This window comes from Zootoca vivipara, chromosome 4 (genome assembly GCF_963506605.1).
Source record: "Zootoca vivipara chromosome 4, rZooViv1.1, whole genome shotgun sequence".
Lineage (NCBI taxonomy): Eukaryota > Metazoa > Chordata > Lepidosauria > Squamata > Lacertidae > Zootoca > Zootoca vivipara.
This window is the reverse complement of record NC_083279.1, coordinates 84,382,168-84,401,816: the sequence shown is the minus strand read 5'-3', so window position 1 is coordinate 84,401,816 and position 19,649 is coordinate 84,382,168. Positions and strand designations below refer to the sequence as shown.

General features: G+C 44.3%; 1 protein-coding gene and 1 non-coding gene across 2 annotated transcripts in view; both read right to left on the bottom strand.

Annotated features, from left to right (window-relative positions):
- Positions 1-3,966: 3,966 nt before the first annotated feature.
- TMEM123 (transmembrane protein 123) overlaps positions 3,967-19,649 on the bottom strand; it is a 31,793-nt gene continuing 16,110 nt past the window's right edge. Inside the window, exons 3-5 of the mRNA XM_035115729.2 lie at positions 14,160-14,369; positions 12,495-12,648; positions 3,967-7,886 (exon numbers count right to left, since the gene is read on the bottom strand). Of these exons, the coding sequence (XP_034971620.1) occupies positions 7,862-7,886; positions 12,495-12,648; positions 14,160-14,369 (389 nt within the window). The 3' untranslated portion in view covers positions 3,967-7,861. The remainder of the gene's footprint in view (positions 7,887-12,494; positions 12,649-14,159; positions 14,370-19,649) is intronic.
- On the bottom strand, positions 6,336-6,402 carry LOC118085806 (U4 spliceosomal RNA). Its single transcript, XR_004692683.2, has one exon. It is a non-coding gene; the product is annotated as a U4 spliceosomal RNA (small nuclear RNA).

Below are 19,649 nucleotides of genomic sequence, written 5' to 3'. Positions count from 1 at the left end.
GTATTTATATCCAGCCCCTCTGGGTGGCTTTCAACTTAAAAACAGCTAAACATTAGACATTAAAAACCTTTGTCAATACGGGGCTGCCTTCAGAAAGTTGTGTAGTTGTCTTATCTTTGTGATATCTGGTGGGTGGGTGCCACTACCAAGAAAGCAGTAATGCTGGAAATCGCAGTCAAACAGTAGCAGGATTCAGATGTAAGCAGTCATGACCAAGTACTGCATCAATTAAACCCGCTTCTGTCTCCTGGGAAGATGTGTGAGATTTTGTGTGTGTGTGTGTGTAGAATATATTTTAAGTCTTGCTGGATAAATGACGAGCTACTCCAATAATTGTGCTCTTGACTGGGCAGCCAGATGCCTATTGGAAGCCCACAAACGACATGAGTCCAATAGCACTCCATGTGCAATGTGAGTGAAAAATTGGAACGGCTCCAAAGGATTTTATAATGTCATGTATGCTACATTGGGCTCTTGCTCATACGTATAAACAGTGGCATTGTGTGTGACAATTATTGCTTGAGGAATTTAGAGTTGCTGAGGCTTCTGGCCCAGGCTGGTCAAAACGTAAAGGACACGAGCAAGTAGCTAGCAGTGCATAAGGACAACTTTAAAGGCAACAAATGATTCTAACTCTGAACTTTTTGATGAACTTCTTAAAATGTTTCTTAAGCACCTAACAGTGCTAGATCCTGTGACAAATTTAAAAAAATTAAATGAGGCGCTGCATCAGGGTGTCAGAAACTAAATAATTCCTTGTTTGTTCCTCATCTTACTGCTGTAGCTGCTTTCCCTTCTTACCACACCCTATGTGGTTCCAGTTTAGAGCCTGCTCCATGTAACAAATTGGGGTGTGGGGTGTGTGTGTGTGTTTGGAAACAGTAATTTAAGTGTTTGGACTTTGGACACTCCTAGACTTGTTTGGGGAGCACTAGATATTGTAATATTTTAGCTGCCTTCCATTATACTTTGTTGCAGCAGAGGGAGAGTTGGTTCTGCTACTATGAGACCAAATCTTATTTGGTTGCTCCTCTCCCTCCACTATTTCCAGTCAAAAGAGGTTGTTCTAACAACTTTAACAGTTGTTGCCTCTGTGTGTGTCCCCCTCTATGGTCTCAATTTTAAGCCTCCGAAAAAAACTTGTTGCCTTCGTCATTCTTATTGGCTGTGTCAAAACGTAAGCAAACATACTTTTCTGCATACGTGTCAATAATATTTGCATCCCTATTAGCTGTGATTGCATTAGAGCCACAGAGAAACTAAGAGGAATATATGCACCTACAGCCCATGTTGCATATTAACAGGGTGTGTGTTCTTGTTAAACTGGTTCATCGCCTAGCAGAATCTGCCCTAATGGAAGATGTATCTTCATATATGAGGATTTTGTGATGTTAGAAGCTTAAATATATTAAAAGGGAAAACTATTTTGATGTTTCTAAATACAACTTATGTTTTGAACTGCTTTTCATCCCAGGGTCTGCATTACGTCATGGGCAGCATTTCAAATGCTTCATGCCACTGGTGGCTCAAGCAAGAGATGGAAGTGGGTGGAGCAATGGATGTCACTTTTACCTATATTCCAACCATGCAAATGTCAGTGGTTTCTCAACCTCCACCTTGCTCTGTGTAGACTGGCAAGAGGCATCACACATTCTAGCCAGACCAAAACATGTAAAAGGTGCAAAAGAGGGCAAAACTTTTGTCCCTGCCCCTGCCCTGTGGTTCCACTTCCCTGCTATATGCTGGCACTATAAACACACACAGCCTTTTAATTGAGATCATCAACAATTAAATGAATCACTGTTGAAACATCAGTTCATTCAGCCATTCAGCTCCAAATCTTGAAGGCGTCTGTGTAACTCAGAGCAAGTGACAATCCGAGTAATAACATCACTATCTTGGAAAACTGCCTCAGTAGATAAACTTGGTTTTCAGGTATTGCCTGTGCATTTGGTGATTATTTGTTCCTGGTTAATTTCTATCAAATATTCCATGTCTGGTCTCAATGGAATATAGTTTGCATTTGTGTTTTCCTTGTGCAGCCTACATTGGCTTTTCTCCATCAAGAACAATAAACACAAGAGCTTCCACCCAGCAGACAGCTATGTCCAACACCACCACTTTATGACACTATCCATACAAGGGGCACATTTCCCCCACATGTGGAGGATTGAAAATACAGTATGCACATTTATAAACATGAATTTGCAACACTTCCCAGTCTCAGCCTTTTGATTTTGAGCAGAATGTTGAGCATTTTGGCAGGGAATGGGCTGGAATGCAGGAACCAGAAGCCTCTTGGGTGTTTCAAGAGTTGGTATGTGGATATATAATCAGAGCTTGGATGACTTTAGTCCCTTACAGCTAGAATGCATAACATATTTAGCTATAGAAACGTTCGTCGTAACTGGAACAAAGTGAATTTCCTTCCCACTCATATGAATGTTGAAAGCTTTGAAAATAAAGTGTCAAAGCTTTGAAAATAAAACAAACCATTTCTGACAGCCCTGCTTGAGGAACTGCTGCAAAAATAGGAGTGTTTAACTGCTGTGCAGGACTGAACTCCCTGTGACCTTTCCCCCCCCACAAGTTTTGAACAGACCCAAGCAGACAAAAGGCAAAGATAAACACCAGTTTCCTAAGCAAAGGCTGAATGGCTGGGGAAGGTTTCAGAAAGTCAGCATCATAAAACCTCCTGTTTATGTTAAAGGGCAGGAAAGATTAGGCCACTAAGAAACCTCATACCGAGTGATCATTTCTCAGCTGCTCTTTAATTCACGTGAATAAGGGATGGGCTGTAGCTCAGTGATGGTCGTGCTGTGCAATGAGGACCCAGATTCCACCACCAGGCAGGGTCTGAAATGGCTTCAGACCCCAGAAAGCCACTGCCCCGGCAGTGCGGATTTTAATGAATTAGCTGAGGAGTTGGCCAATCTGGTGCTCTCCTGATGCATTGGACTACAACTCCCATCAGCCCAAGGCGACATGGCTAATAGTCAGGGATGATGGAAGACGTAGTCCAAAATATCTGGAGGTTCTCAATGTTGGTTAACCTTGAGCTAGATGGTCCCTTGGTCTGCCTTGGTATATATGGTAACTTCTCAAGTCTTTCCAGAACTCCCTGGAGCATCGTTAGCATGGCCCTTGCAGAAGTCCAAAGAACATTGGGGCAGGGCAAGGTGAAGACTGAACATGCTCCGTGAAGGTAGAATGCTTACTTGACGCCTGCCAAAATTGGAAGGGGAAAAAGCTTGGCTCAAACCCTGAGCAGGAGCAATCCATGTTGTAATGTGTCGTTGCAGGTCGCACTTGTGAAATTCTGTACTTTACCTGGCCGCAATACGTCTTATCTTGCCACACGAGGGAGCACTGAGATGCACCAAGGTAGCTCTGCATCATTAGCAATTAGCAATACAAGAATCGGGCCTTCCACAAGATCAGCGGTGGAGGAAACTGTTGTCCTCCAGGTTTGGTTTGGCTCAAGTTCCCATCAGTCCCAGTCAACAAGGCTAAAGGTCAAGAATGATGGCAGCGTCAACACAGATTGTCATTATAGAATGATATAGGTATATATGGACACCCCACCCTACTGAGTAATAAATGTGCTGTTGTTGGCATCAGCCTGTCTCAGGATACAATGGAGGAATGAACCTTTGGGGATGACATCACTGTTGGATGGAGCCTCTCTGTCCCCAGGCACTGCGGTCATCTGCAAGGGATTCCCACAGGGCAGGGTTGATGTTGCCAGCCTTCATGAGATGTTTGCAGACATCTTTGTAACACAGAGTTGGTCAATCAATGTTCCTGGTGCCCGAAGTCAGCTCCCTGTAGAGCACCTCCTTGGTGATTCTGCCATCTTCCATTCTGTGGATAGGACCAAGCCGGCGTAGACGTCACTGAGACATGCTGAGAACGTAGGCTTGGGTGTAACCTCTAAGATTCCTTAAAGCATTCAGATTGCAAACAAAAGTTTTCATTAACCTTTATTTATGTGAGCGAAGGGAATCATCAGAAAAAAAGAGATAAATCAAACATATATTGCAGGTAGGTGACGACAACCAACTTCGTCAAATACAGAAACTGAATATTTCTTACCAGCTGTTGCAAAATGTTGAATAAAGGCTCTTAAGTTTAATTGACTAAAGCAGTGGTTTTCAAACTGTATGTCTCCCTTTCCTTCCCCCCCAATGTTGCGTCTCTGCCTCCCAAGTGCTTGCACAGCTGTTTGTTGCAGCTGCCCTTGCTACAAGCTCCCCAGGCAAATTGTGCCTTGGTGTGTGTGCTTCCCAGGCCCCTGTGGGGCAGTGTGAGGAGGCACCTCTCTTTGGGGTGGGTGGGGGGCAGCAGCTCAGAGACCAGGGGCGGCAGCTGCGGCTGCTCACAGGACTCCCAAGGAGAGGGGAGAGGAGGCTGAAGGAACAATCCACAAGGGAGGGTATTTGAAAAAGGGTGAGTGGCTGCCAGCTCTGCAGGCAAGGGGGGACATAACGGCTTCTAAGGCTTGGAGAGTATTTCTCCCCAGGGGAGATGCAGAAAGAATGTAGTTGGTCAAGGGAGCCGTGGACTAAAAAATGTTGAAAACCTCTGGAAGAAAGCTGGCAACTGTTTGGTAGAAAAAAGAATGTTCATTACAATTACTCAGAACAATTTGCATCCATGTCACATCAGGAAAAAAAAACAAGGGGTTGGAGCTTCATCTATCGAATTGTTTCATCTTTTTTTAAAAATAGATGGAAACCCAATCCCCAATCTTCTTGTTCAATGGACAGAGTCCCATCATTTTAACAGTAAGCACTCTTGCATATTAAATATTAAATCAGGCACCCCCAAACTGCGGCCCTCCAGATGTTTTGGCCTACAACTCCCATGATCCCTAGCTAACAGGACCAGTAGTCAGGGAAGATGGGTATTGTAGTCCAAAACATCTGGAGGGCCAAAGTTTGGGGGTGCCTGTATTAAACCTTTTTTGAGGGGAAGGGGGGAAGAGGATTACAAAAAAGCCTGAACTATTTAACAAACGAATACCAGCTTCACACCACTTCTAAAATCTAGGAATTGCAATATGGGGATTGGGAATGGGAGATGTACTTCCTAGTTGCCAAGATTCTTCAGGAAGAAGCCATGTCTGTTGAACTGCTAAATAGAGCAAAGGGTTTTCTAAGTAACTCAAAGAGTTTTGAGTGCTGACATGATACTTCACCAACCATTACTAAAGCACCACACACTCCCACCTGTAATATTGAGATATGCTTACTGGAAGGATATTTGTCAATCTTGAATATCCATCCCTTAGCAGCGGTTGTTAGGAACATCCTATGGGTACATGGAGACGGGATGCATTCACAACAATCACCATTACACAATGCTTCTATATATAGAGCCCGCTGCTTCCCTTGGGAAGTGTTTGTTTAAAAAATTCACAGACTCGCCCATGGTAAGTACAGTATAGCATTGCTTGACAGCCTTTAGCTATTGACCAGCCCCGTGATGCTTTCTTTTGCTTCTCATATCTTGGAACATTGCAGTAGTTTCAATAATCTTCCACTGAAGATGTGGTGAAAAGCTAGAATGTTCTTTTCTGAGATGAAACGGATGCATCAATGCCCCCCCCCAACTTCAGGGAACTTTCGATATGCAAAACAGTGGGTACATTAACAGCAAGCAAGCAAGCAAACAAGTGCATTGGCTAATTACTCTTTGTGTTTGTTCGTTTAAAAAAGAGATTTCAAAACAACTTAGGTATCGACTCCACTGCAATCTGTAGTTACATCCATGCAAAAAGGGAAGGAAGTAGAAAAAGACTTATGTGCATCTGATGTCGAAGTCATGAGGGCAAGAGAAAGTCTGCTGGCTACATTCAGGAGCTTGGGAGGAAGTTTTGTGTCCTAACTAGGAGGAGGAGATGTCCCCCCCCCCCAACAACAACAAATGAAAGGAGTTTAAGCTTCCCTTCTCTCTGTGAACAGTGCATAATTTTTCTCAGCAGCAAGCAAGGCTGGAGAAAGAGAACAGCTCTTTTTAGAGAGTTGAATTTACTTTGGTTTGCACGCCTTGCTGAGCCATAGTTTGTTACAAATAACGGCTTAATCGGCAATGTGCTTCCCAAACAACTTCTGCTTGTTCCTGAGGGTGTATCATGTGGCACAACTAAGCCACAACGTGCCATGCAAACCCAGATCGTGGTCTGATTGTTCCAAACACAACGTGAGTGAAAAGCTAGAAATAAACCCAGAACAAATATTGGCTTTCCCCCCTTCCGTTTCACGGCTTGTGGTTTTAGGGATGGGCCACAGCTCAGTTGCACAGCATCTTGCTTTGCACACAGAAAGTCCCAGGTTCAATTAGCAATAATCGTGCCTTGCATTAACCTCATTGGCTACGATACTGTCCCTGCGCAAAACTAGAAGGTCCCAGGTCCAATGACTGGCATCTGCAGGAAGAGCTGGGAATGTCCCCCGTCAAAACTCTGGAGAGCCGGTCATTGTGGACAACGCTGAGCTTAATTCACCACAGGTCTGAAGCAGCTTCCTATGAAGCACAGTCCTTGTTTGTGCAACACAAGCCATACTATGGCTTATTTGTGGTAGCTGCTGGGGTCTGCGATGAAGCCACGGTTTAAAACAAACTGTGGCTTAGCGTGACAATGCAAAGCTAGTTCCTTGAAAGAGGAATTACGGCTCATGGACAAGCCTGCACTCCCCTCTTCTGCATCTGGTAAATGTTACACTATGAAATTTTTTAAAAAAAGAACAGAGGCAAGAGCAGAAGAAGAAATATATATTGTGTACGCCACGCAAAGCCTCTCTCAAAACAGTGATTCGTCCTTTAAAAAACATCCCCAGAATGTATTCAACTTTAAATAATCCCCAGTGGAAGCTTTCTTACAAATGTGCCTTTCTTCTCAACGACATTTAACAGACACAAACCTGAATTCAAGCAATGAACTAGTCAAGGAACTGTATATATCATGCAGGCTAGCAACATGTACTCCCACTGTCCCACAGCCAATTCATATGACACACTGTACTGAACCTGATAAGATTTCACCACACACGGAACCAGCGGAGCAATTATTTTGATGTACCTTCCCAAAGACGTCTTTGCTTTTGTGGTGCAAGGTTGCGCTGAAAATTAACTGGAATTATATACCTCAAACCCAGCGGGGACTAGCACACAGGCGATGCATCATTATTAAAAAACACACGCACGGTAAACGAAAGAAAGCAAACAATTCTCCTGCCCGAATGCAAAAGCCCTTTCACGCACCCTTATATATGCTAAAAGTAGGAAAATATTTTCCTCAAAAATTCCAAGGCACATGCAACGTCAGATCATTAACAAAAATATTTTTCTCCCTGCCCAAACCAAACCACCTCATTCCACAAATCGAAGAAGAGCAATGTGAAAAAGGCTGCTTTTGGATTCACCTGCCATCTTGAAAAACAGAAGCTTGGTTTATTTGCTGAACAAAAGGACTATGACTTTAAGAGTGGTAGACATAAGCATGTTCACAGCATTGTGTTCTGTTATGGAGCCCACATCTCCTGATTTTCAGCGTGTAATGGCTAAGAAGTCACAAGTTTTAACTAAGCTCCTGTCTTCAGTCACCAAGTAGGGACCAATTGTGTAGACGGTCCCCCGAACTCTTCAGTGAAGGCACTTTGAAATTTCCAGCATCCTTGCGGAATCTGGGTCCCCCATAATTTTACAGAAAGGTACACCCCCCCAAAAAAAGCAATTAAGCACCCAGTGTAGGCTCTGGACAGTTTTCCATTAAGGCTTGTTTTCCGTAGGGGGAAGAGATTGCTTCTAAAAGCAGGAACAAGCGTGGGGTTTCATCTTTGTCTTCTGAGCAAAGGCTTTAAATTATGGCATCGTGTTCGTCACTGGAAAAAAATAAGACAACATTAAGTATTATAGTTGCTACTAAGAGGACAGTGGAGGTGAGAAATGTTCCAAGTCACCTGCCTGCCTCCACAGAAAGGTTTTGACACGATCCTGTCAATTTTCATTGACGAAGCATCACTCAAAATATTGTGTGTAGCAGACCTTCTTAGTATTTGGCTTACTTGTGGGGTGTTCTGGCTTTTTGTTTTTCATTGTTAATTTTCCCCCAATTTTTCAAACAAACATCCAATACAAATATCCTATTCAGCTTCCCTCTCCGCACTTTCGTGGTCCCTTCGGTTATAATTTTCTTACTGCATCTCCTCAATAGTCCAATTGCGAGTTTTAAGATGATCCTGCTAATGAATTTGAATCCTGCTAATGAATAATTTTCCAAACAATTTACATAATCCCCTCATTCTTTATTAAAAGTTGTTTCTTCCTGGTTTCTGATTCTTCCAGCGAGTTTTTGACATTTCAGAATAGTCCATTAGTTTTATCTGCTACTCTTCCACGGCTGGAATGTTTTCCATTGGCTTTAACTGGTTTCAGTGTAAGTTGCTTACACTGTGACTAATAGTTGAACAAACCAGAAAACTGATTTGGACTCAAGTTACCTAGGGTATCTGTGACTTCTAAGCCAGGCTTCCTCAAACTCGGCCCTCCATATGTTTTGAGACTACAATTCCCATCATCCCTGACCACTGGGTCCTGCTAGCTAGGGATCATGGGAGTTGTAGGCCAAAAACATATGGAGGGCCGAGTTTCAAGAAGCCTGATCTAAGCAGTGAAGGTTTTTTATGACAGTCTTTATCAATGCAGTGCTTGCCAGATGTTTCGGCCTAGAACACCCATCAGCCCCAGCTGATGTAGTTGTAGTCCAAAACATCTGGAGGGCATAGCTGTCAACCCCCGGATTTGAAGCTAAGGAATCCTATGGGGCTGTCAACTCCTGGATATGAAAGTAAGGGTGCTGAATAAGGGAATTTACCATTAGATGGGCTAATTATGGGATGTGGTATAAGACAGCTGCTCATGTTCCTCAAGCCAAGAAAGCTAGTGATAATGCTGCACTGTGAAGTGAAAAAGCAGGAAGTCACTGACTGATCAACGACGCTTGGAAAGGAACGGAAGAGGCTACCAACAGGGATTGAAGCCAATTCATGGGTTCCCTCTCTTACAAAATTGGGTGGGGAGGGGGAGAGTAGCAGAATAGGCCGCCTGTGACACAGTATTGTGTGCAGCCTTGTGGGTGGTGCCGCCACCAAGGTCTCCCTGGTTGGTGCCGACCCATGACAGGGCCTTTTCAGTGGTGGCTCCCTAGCAAGGTGGAATGTGCTCCCTAGCAAGGTGAGTGTGTCTTCAACATTGTTAACTTTTAGGAGGAATTTGAATTCCAGTTTACCCAGGCATTTGGCAGCTGAAGAACACCATCCCTGGCAACTGGATGGAAGAATGTTTATAACTTCTTCTAGGAACGTTTTTGCTTTGTTTTCTTTTTCGATAGTTTGTCTGTTTGGTGCCCTGGGCTCCTTAGAGAGGAAGGGCGCGATATAAATTCAATAAATAAATACTGCCATGCATGGTCATTCCCTCTGTCCACATACCCTCCTCAGTCCTTCATAATTGACATTTTCCTACTGAATATGGGAGCAGAAGTAACGGACACATGAGGGATTTTTAAGCATTACTTTTAAAAAAATTAGGGGGGAGAATGACAGATCCAGCTACGCAGGCGTGTCAGAAAGATCTTGCACACACACATACAAATGTGTGTGAATGCACTGGCAAAAAAACAGCTTGATAACTACAAAGCTAAGTGCAAGGAAACCTCTGGATGGTCGAGATTAGACGGACCCCCCACCACTCAAGGCTAAGATTGCCTTGGGCTGAGCATTCCGTGCATAAATGGGAGTCTGGAACTGCAAATAAACAAATGCAAAGGCAAAACAGGCTGACCTCCCTGAGAAGGAATGGCAATGTCTGGCATGCCAATTCTTCCTCCTTTGTCCTGAAGATAGCAAAGGTCCAATTCCCCCCCCCCAAAAAAACGAGGAGGAGGTGCCCCCTGGACATAGCTTTGCACAATTTGAAGCAAGGGGAATAATGCACCTAGGCATCTAAATGTGTGGGGAATACAGATGTTGCTGAACTTCCCATCATCCCTGGCAATTGAGCCATGCTTGCTAAGGCTGATGGGAGTTCAGAAACACCTGGACATAAGATAAAACTTGTTAGTCCATTTAGTATGTCATACATGACCCTTGGGCCCCTTCCAGCTAGACTGGTAACTGGGAGCGGCCGCCGAGACCACATAACACCGGTCTTGAAAGATCTACATTGGCTCCCAGTACGTTTCCGAGCACAATTCAAAGTGTTGGTGCTGACCTTTAAAGCCCTAAATGGCCTCGGTCCAGTATACCTGAAGGAGTGTCTCCACCTCCATCGTTCTGCCCGGACACTGAGGTCCAGCACCGAGGGCCTTCTGGCGGTTCCCTCGTTGTGAGAAGCCAAGTTGCAGGGAACTAGGCAGAGGGCCTTCTCGGTGGTGGCGCCTACCCTGTGGAACGCCCTCCCAACAGATGTCAAAAAGGAAAACAACTACCAGACTTTTAGAAGACATCTGAAGGCAGCCCTGTTCAGGGAGGCTTTTAATGTTTAATAGATTATTGTGTTTTATTCTTCTGTTGGAAGCTGCCCAGAGTGGCTGGGGAGACCCGGCCAGATGGGCGGGGTATAAATAAGATATTATTATTATTATTATTATTATTATTATTATTATTATTATTATTATTCCAACTCTATGATTCCATGACATCCTGTTCTCGGTGATCAACCAGATGTATGGGGCAAACCTGCCAGCAGGACGCGAGTGCAAAAGAACTTTTGTGTGTGGTTTCCAGCAAACTAGTATTCAGAAGTATGCAGCCTCTGACCAGAGAGGCTGAATATAGCCATAATGGCTATATTTATTATTACTATATTTCTGTGCTACCCATCTGATTGGGCTACCCTGGCCATTCTGGGTGGCTTCCAACAAAATATCAAAAACGCAATGAAACATCAACCCTTAAAAACTTCCCTGCACAGGGCTTCCTTCAGATGTCTTCTAAAAGTCAAATAGTTGCCTATCTCCTTGACATCCGATGGCAGAGTGTTCCACAGGGTGGGTGCCACTACCGAGAAGACCCTCGGTGCTGGACCTCAGTGTCCGGGGTGAACAATGGGGGTGGAGACGCTCCCTCAGGTATACTGGGCCGAGGCCATTTAGGGCTTTAAAGGTCAGTACCAACACTTTGAATTGTGCTTGGAAACGTACTGGGAGCCAGTGTAGATCCTTTAGGACCTGTGTTATATGGTCCCGGCGGCTGCTCCCAATCACCAGTCTGGCCTCCAAGAATGTATGCAAGAAATCTAGAGGGCCGAAAGTTCCCCACACACGATCTAAAGAGCTCACTAACACACTCCTCAATGTTCAGAGTTCGACAGCACTGCTGAGGAGTTTAGCTTTGCTCAAGGGCCAACGCAAAAAGCGATTCTGCACCAAGACGGGACTACGTGCACATTTGTAAGGTGGGGTTTTCACGAACAGCAGGGAGGGACGGAAGTTTATTGCTAATAAGCAGCAGAAGCTATCAGGGCAGCAAGGTGGCCGGGGGAGTTCAAAAGAGGGGATGTCACAGAGAGCCTGGCCTCTCCCGATGCCGAGAAAAATCAAAGGAAGCCATCAAACGAAATGAATCGAAGCAAACAAACAAAAAAGGGGCTTTCATGGTTAGACAGGAGCACAAAGCAATGTGGCGTCCGTGCCGCTCTTGCCTAGAACAGGGACAAAAACTGCAGCATGGATGAAAACACAGGCAGGCCTTTGGGTTACTAGAACACTTGTTCCTGCGCTCCATTAAACGTGTAAAGATTGTGAGCCCAGTCCAAGGGGACACTGGGAGGGTGGACCTGCAGTCAGACGCAGTATAACGCCATTTGGGGGGCCCAGGAGTTCTGCAAAAATGTCGCAGGAGGATTGCACTGCACAACACTGCCAGGGCACACACAATGGGCTACGTTCAACTAACTACAATTTGGAGTAGACCCACAGACATTAACGAACCTTAAGTTCTGCCCATTAACTCCAATGGGTCTACTCTGAGTAGGAGCAGCACCGAATGCCAAACCTTATGCTTTGGATCAGGCTTCCTCAACCTCGGCCCTCCAGATGTTTTGAGACTACAATTCCCATCATCCCTGACCACTGGTCCTGCTAGCTAAGGATCATGGGAGTTGTAGGCCAAAAACATCTGGAAGGCAGAGGTTGAGGAAGCCTGCTTTGGATGCTCACTGGAGCCATGCAGGCTATGAATGCAGAGTGTTGCCTTGCACTGTGCCAGACAAATTAGATCCATTTAGATCCGTTCGTGGGCAATGACTTCGCAAGATTTCATACATGGAGGTGCCAGGGATTGAACCTGTGACCTCTTAAGTTTGTTTGTTTTATTGGAACTTATTCGTCACACAAAAAAGTAAACTCAAAGCGACTTACAATGTAATACAAAAATTAAAACCAACATAATCTAGGTCAGGAAAGAAACACTCCACCGACTGCTACTTACATGGTCCGGTACTGGACGCCCCGTTTTGCGTGGTACGTCCTGCATCCGACGTAGCCAACCGCAAGAAGTCCCAGCGTCAAGACGATGCCACCAATGAAGCTGCCTGCGCTGAACCCTGAGGATGAGACTTGAGCCGCTGCACCTTTGGGAGTGACTGAAAGAAGGCACACAACCAACCAACATGCTTATTATGCAAGGTACATTCCCCAAAGTTTTATGCCCCAGAATGCTGGGCGATAGTCATAGCTTTCCCCAAAGGATTCTGGGAGGTGTAGTTTGTGAAGCATGCTGGGAGTTGTTAGGGAGACCCCTTGCAGAGCAACAATTCCCACAATTCCCTGTGAAGAGAGATGGTTTGTCGAACTATTCTGGGAATCTCAACCAAAATACCCTCCTTTTAAGAGATAGTCCTGCCCTTTGGGGCAACAGAGAACAAGTCTTTGTCCTCTTCAGTGTGATGGTCCTTCAGGTATTTGGAGGGTGCTTTCATGTCCCCCACTCCACCCTGGTCCTCATCTTCTCCAGTCTTAACATGCTGCTCCTTCAACCCCCCTCATAAAGTAAAGGTAAAGGGACCCCTGATAGTTAAGTCCAGTTGCAGATGACTCTGGGGTTGCAGCGCTCATCTCGCTTTACTGGCCGAGGGAGCCAGCGTTTGTCAGCAGACAGCTTCTGGGTCATGTGGCCAGCATGACTAAGCCGCTTCTGGCAAACCAGAGCAGCGCATGGAAACGCTGTTTACCTTCCCGTCAGAGTGGTACTGATTTATGACATGCTTTTGAACTGCTAGGTGGGCACGAGCAGGGACTGAACAATGGGAGCTCACACCGTCGTGGGGATTTGAACCGCCAACCGGTTTAGACCACAACGCCACCCACGTCCCTTCAACCCCCCTCATAAGACCCCTTTTATATAGCATCTCCACTGCCTTCCTATAAGCCTGTTCAGATTTGCCTGTATCCTTCTTAAAGTGTGGCATCCAGAAGCAATTACAGTACCCATGGCAATGTCTGAGCAGTGCAGAATGAAGTCGATCGGTTCACATGACTTGTTTTACTGCAGTCAAATCACACTGCTGACTGGCTACATGTCTTTATGACATGTCTTCACCCCTGCTTTTAATCTCGTCTTTATCTTTTTTCCACCTCTTTTTTCTGAGGGGCTTAAAACTAAAGACGGCCCGAATGAACCTTCGTACCTTAATTCTCACAACCAACTCTCAACTTGGCCCTGTGTACCTGAAGGAAAGTCTCCACCCCCATCGTTCAGCCCAGACACTGAGGTCCAGCTCCGAGGGCCTTCTGGCTGTTCTCTTATTGCGAGAATTGAGGTTACAGGGAATCAGGCAGAGGGCCTTCTCGGTAGTGGCACCCGCCCTGTGGCCATCAGATGTCAAGGAAATAAACATCTATCTGACTTTGAGAAGACATCTGAAGGCAGCCCTGTTTAGGGAAGTTTTTAATTTTTGATGTTTTATCATGTTTCTATATATGCCAGAAGCCACTCAGAGCGGGTGGGGTAACCTAGTCAGATGGGCGGGGTACACATAATAAAAATATTACAATTATGATGGAACAATTCCATGGAGGATAAGTCTACCGAGGGCTACTAGTTTTCAGGCTCTTTTCCTTTCCTACTGGACCGTAGCTGCAGATCAACACATACCTGTTACAGAAGCAGAAGGCAACGTAGCCTTGGAAGTCGCTGTGGTCACGTTAGGAGACACAGGTTTCATTGTGGTGGGCTTTGCACTCGTTTTATTTTCAGGGTGGGCACTGGTGATTATGCTGGTGCCGACTGTGGTGGCAGGAACAGTCGGGGTCGTTGCATTTGTCGCATTGTGGGCAGGGGTGGTACTGTTTGATTTAAGAACACCTGCGGACATGGCAAAACAGTAGGGGTTTTTTCCTATGTTTTTTATTATTATTAAATTTTAGTTAATACAGAAAAAGAAATGCACTCTATGTGCAAAGACATACAAAAATAAGGCTACTATTTACATACACATAAATCCTTCCCACCCCCTATCTTCCCACCCCCACATCCTTTTACATCTAGACTTCCTTATCTTACAGATTCAATACTACGTGTCTGGGACGTAGAATTACAATGCCACATGAGCGAAATGATCAAACACTCAGCAATAAGGGACTATGGGAGAGGTTTCTCTCCAGCTAACTACCTGTCAGGACTTCAGATACCCAAATACAGACGGTCTTTTACCCTCGTTAGATTTCATGTTCTCCCTTCTGCCTTATTGCAGGGCAGATTTGAGGGTAAACCATATACAGCACGGGTCTGCCCTTGTGGCTCGATGGAAGTAGAAACTGCTTCACATGTACTACTACGCTGTCGTTTTTATGATATACGTTTGACTTTTATTACACCTGTTTTGCAAAAGTCCATCAAAGAATCCGAACACCATAGTTTAAAACTTCTGGTAGAGGACAAGAATCCCGAGACTACATTAAATGTAGCCAAATTCTGTGTGTCTGCAATCAATTGCAGGAAGCAGGTGGTAGCCCATAATGATCAAACCCCTAAATGTTAACTACAGGGGGTACGCTAATAATTAATTTTAATTTTTATATTTAAATCCTTGTTACATTCGTACTGTCCTTTGTATTTTTGATATGTTTTATGATCTGTGATATTGTGCATGTTGATGCTGGTCTGCGACCGTATTAATAAATTCATTCATTCATTCATTCATTCATCATAGCAATTTTTAAATTTTGATCTCATTATGACATTCCTAATTAATAATTTCTACTCTACTCCTTTAATCTAAGCATATCAACATACAGTCATACCTCAGTTTAAGTACTCCGCGGACTGTCTGGAACGGATTAATCCACTTTCCATTACTTTCAATGGGAAAGTTCGCTTCAGGTTAAGTACAGACTTCTGGAACCAATTGTGTACTTAAACCGAGGTACCACTGTACAGTATTCTTTCTTGAACAGTGTTTGTCCACGTATTCTTTGAAACACTGCCATTCTAGTCTGAGTTTTTGGTTTGTCTGACTTAATTTGTATAGCCAGTCTTCTTTTCTGGGTATGACTTCGCTCTTCCATTTGCTGCCATATACTATCCTGCTGGCAGCTGTAGCATATAAGAAAATTCCTTTCTTTTTCTGTGGTATTTCTTTTCCCAATAAGCCTAATAAATATGCCTCTGGTTTCTTTTGTAAATATGTTTTAAACATTTTTTTTTTAGTTCTTCATGAATCATACCCCAGTAGGTCTTGGTTTTTAGCAGCTCCACCAGATATGGAACAATGTTCCTTCCATTTTCCTCACATTTCCGGCATAAATTAGACTTCTGGCAAAACAGTAGTTTTATGACTACCCCGTAGCCAATGTTAAAAAGAGACTGCATAGGACTCAATTTAAGCAATTAATTCATTTTTTAAAAAATTCTGCAGGAATTTATTATTATTTATTCAATTTGCCTACCGCCCTACAGGGGGGCCAACTTGAATAAAATATTGGTGGGAGCGGAGCTGCATAACTGGCCACATGACGCAATGCACGCACACCATTTGAACACAGAACAATTGTGCTTGCTGGAGCTGATGGGACCCAATGGACTGATCCAGCATAATACTCATGTTGTGTATTTAGAGACTGCACTCCACATTTTCACAATGACCTTCCCCAACCTCACACCCCCCCATGGCGTTTTGCATATCAAACTGCTGATTACCACTTAGCAAGGAGGAACTAAGACGACTCAATGAGGATAAAGTATCAGATGTCAACCAGAACTTGTGAAACAGGCATTCCATTCCTTGTTTTAACCTTGGGGAGCCAAGCTGAGCCTTTGGGAAGGAGACCCACAAACACCTCCCCCATCCCTTTCTGTTGCAGCTGAATTTTCATCAACAGGAAGAAGATGGATTGCATCAATGCTTGGGGAGCAGGGAATCAAATTCACATCAAGTATGCATTCCTTAGTGATGTGTTTTGAAAAGCAGGTAAAAAATATCACAGCAGCTTGAACAAAGGTATGCACCGCCTGTTACAATAAAAAGCAGAGCCTTGGTGAATGTTGACTGATTCCTGGCAATTATCCACATTTTGGGAGGATACTGAGAAAACTCAGTGGATTCTCAGGAATTTCCAAGCATCTTTTGCCAATCCTCAAATTTCTTTATTTCTGCTATTATTTGCATCAGAGGTGGGGAACCTCAGACCTGGAGCTCGAGGCTCTATCTGACCCTTAGGACTAGCCTACTGTACAAATGAAAAACAAAACATTTGTTGCCCCCCTGGCGTGTGACCACCGGGGTTGTTCTGGGCTCATGACCCCTGGTGCCTAATAACACAAATACTGAATTAGATTTTAATTGTTTTGTGTAAGTTTTCTGTCAAGATGGCTACTGTTTGTATATTCTTTGCTATATTTCAGATAATGTACCTTTAAATTTCCTGTAATTCTATGTGATTCATTGCACCCGTTGAGAGCCTTTATAATGCCACTAAAGTTTTGCCAACAGCATCAGCTTACTACACTTTTAAGTGATAGCTGATCCATGGCTATTTGATGTACCTTTGGGAACTATTAATTTGGTATGTATTTAATTGGTATGTATACAATATATATGTATATAAATTGGTATGTATACAATACAATACATGTATGTATGTATTGGTTGGTTAATATGCAGACCTACCATTTCTTTCACTGGGCTGTATTTGAATGTAAAGGTTTTCATTTCATATTATTGCTAGCTGATGAAGATTTATCATTGAAACAGTTCATTATCCGGGAAGAACTGTTCTGTCTGCTGCTGTGCTATGAGCACCCTATTGCGACGTTTGGAGCACACATCATCTCATCATACCTGCCAAGTTCGGGACGTAAAGATCCGGGATCGGCAGCGCGCGCATTACCGGAAGTCGCGTCATGCAACTTCCGGTCATGCGCGGAAGCGACTTCCGGCGCCGGCGCCGCCATTTTCTGGTGCCCATAGAAGGGCAAAGCGGCACCAGAAAAATGGCCGCCGGGCAGAAGCCGATTTAAGGGACAATACCGGGATTTTCCGCTAAACGGGAGACCGCCGGGAAACGGTAAGAAAAAAGGGGTTTTCCCGGCAGAAACGGGATACTTGGCAGCTATGCATCTCATGTTTGTAGGATATTGACTGTGGAAAGGCATTCTGCCTCCATTTCAGTGATCTTTGACAGTGACTTCCCACTCCTACCATTCCTGTTCATGGAACATTTATTTGATTCTTATTAGTTTGTGACTCCATGCACACATTATATGTCTTCTGTTTATGAATTTTGAAGCAGTATAGCATTATAAAAATATTGTCAGTATCTTATTAGCTGATAATAATAATAATAATTTATTTTTATACCCCGCCCATCTGGCTGGGTTTCCCCAGCCACTCTGGGCGGCTTCCAACAGAAAAATGAAATAAAATAATCTATTAAACATTAAAAGCCTCCCTAAACAGGGCTGCCTTTAGATGTCTTCTAAAAATCTGGTAGCTGTTTTTCTCTTTGACATCTGATGGGAGGGCGTTCCACAGGGCGGGCGCCACCACCAAGAAGGCCCTCTGCCTGGTTCCCTGCAACTTGGCTTCTCGCAACAAGAGAATCACCAGAAGGCCCTCAGTACTGGACCTCCGTGTCCGGGCAGAACGATGGGGGTGGAGATGCTCCTTCAGGTATACTGGACTGAGGCCATTTAGGGCTTCAAAGGTCAGCACCAACACTTTGAACTGTGCTCGGAAATGTACTGGGAGCCAATGTAGACCTTTCAAGACCGGTGTTATGTGGTCTCGGCGGCCGCTCCCAGTCACCAGTCTAGCTGCCACATTCTGGATTAGTTGTAGTTTCCGGGTCACCTACAAAGGTAGCCCCACATAGAGCGCACTGCAGTAGTCCAAGCGATGTGTTTCTTGTGGTTGTTCAGAGTGTTCCATTTTGCAACACAGGGGACTTACTTTGGTGCCTAACAACACAAGCCTGAACAAATCATTGCATGCCAAGTAGTTCAGTAGCCACATTTTAGTGAGGGTGTTAGGTGAAAGGGGGAAAGGCCTGCTTTCAAACGAGAAACTAACAGGCCTGTTGCAGAAACTGCTCCGACGCATTTTGCAGCAAACCTTTAAAAAGGAAGTTCTTCAGCACCCTGCAAGCTGAGGTTTCTCAAGTGAAACTGCACACATCCTCAAACAAGTCTCATCCCATCCATCTCTTGTGTCTTAATGACACCCCACCCCAATGCAAAAGACAGTGTTAATTAAGGCTTGCTAGCCATTGGCTCTTTCACTGATGTACTCACCTTGCAGCAATTAGGAAGTGGCGTTCCTTTGTGAAGCATGCGTGAAAAATAAGAACACATCAGATACATGGGGGCAGACTAGGTTTCAAATGCTGGAAAGCAAAACCCTCCAGAAAAAGGATGGCCTTCACTAAACATTGAAATGTGCTCTCTTTTTTGGGGGGGGGAATCAAAACGTGCTTTATTTCATGCAGCACTTTCAATGCTTGTGTTAAACCTGCAACAAGTCACACTGCTTGGTCAATACAACGGGTCAATGTAGATGCTAGAAGCTCCTCAAATAGGTGTGAGAACATTTCCACTCATTTACCGGTAGGCTCAACGATGTCAATAATTCGGCCGTCCCGGGGGCCAGTTGTCAGACTGGTCCCACAGGCCAAATATGTGATTGCTCTCACAAACGTGATGAACAACACACAAGTCAGTAAATAAGGATTAACTGCTTTATTTACATATAAACAAACTGGGAGCTCTACATCATGGCTCCCTCTCTCTGGCATCACAGCCAGTAAAGAGAAAGAACAAAGGAACAACAGTCCCACGTAAACATCCTGTCTACGTCACTTCCACTCTGTGGGAATGAAAACACATACAGTCATATGATACACAATAACCCTATGACTGCAGACGGGGAATGAATCCTAACAAACGATACTCTCCACCTATCACAGGGTATGTTTGTGTTTGTGCATAGGGAAGGAAGTGGAACCACAATTTCTGCCCCTCCCTCACTACTTTTCTTTATTTTCTTTATATCCCAGCTTTTCTCCAAAGAGCACAAAGGTGGTGTACATTGTTCTCCCCCCTTGATCAGTTAACCCCCCAAACAACCCTGTGAGGTCAGTTAGAATGAGA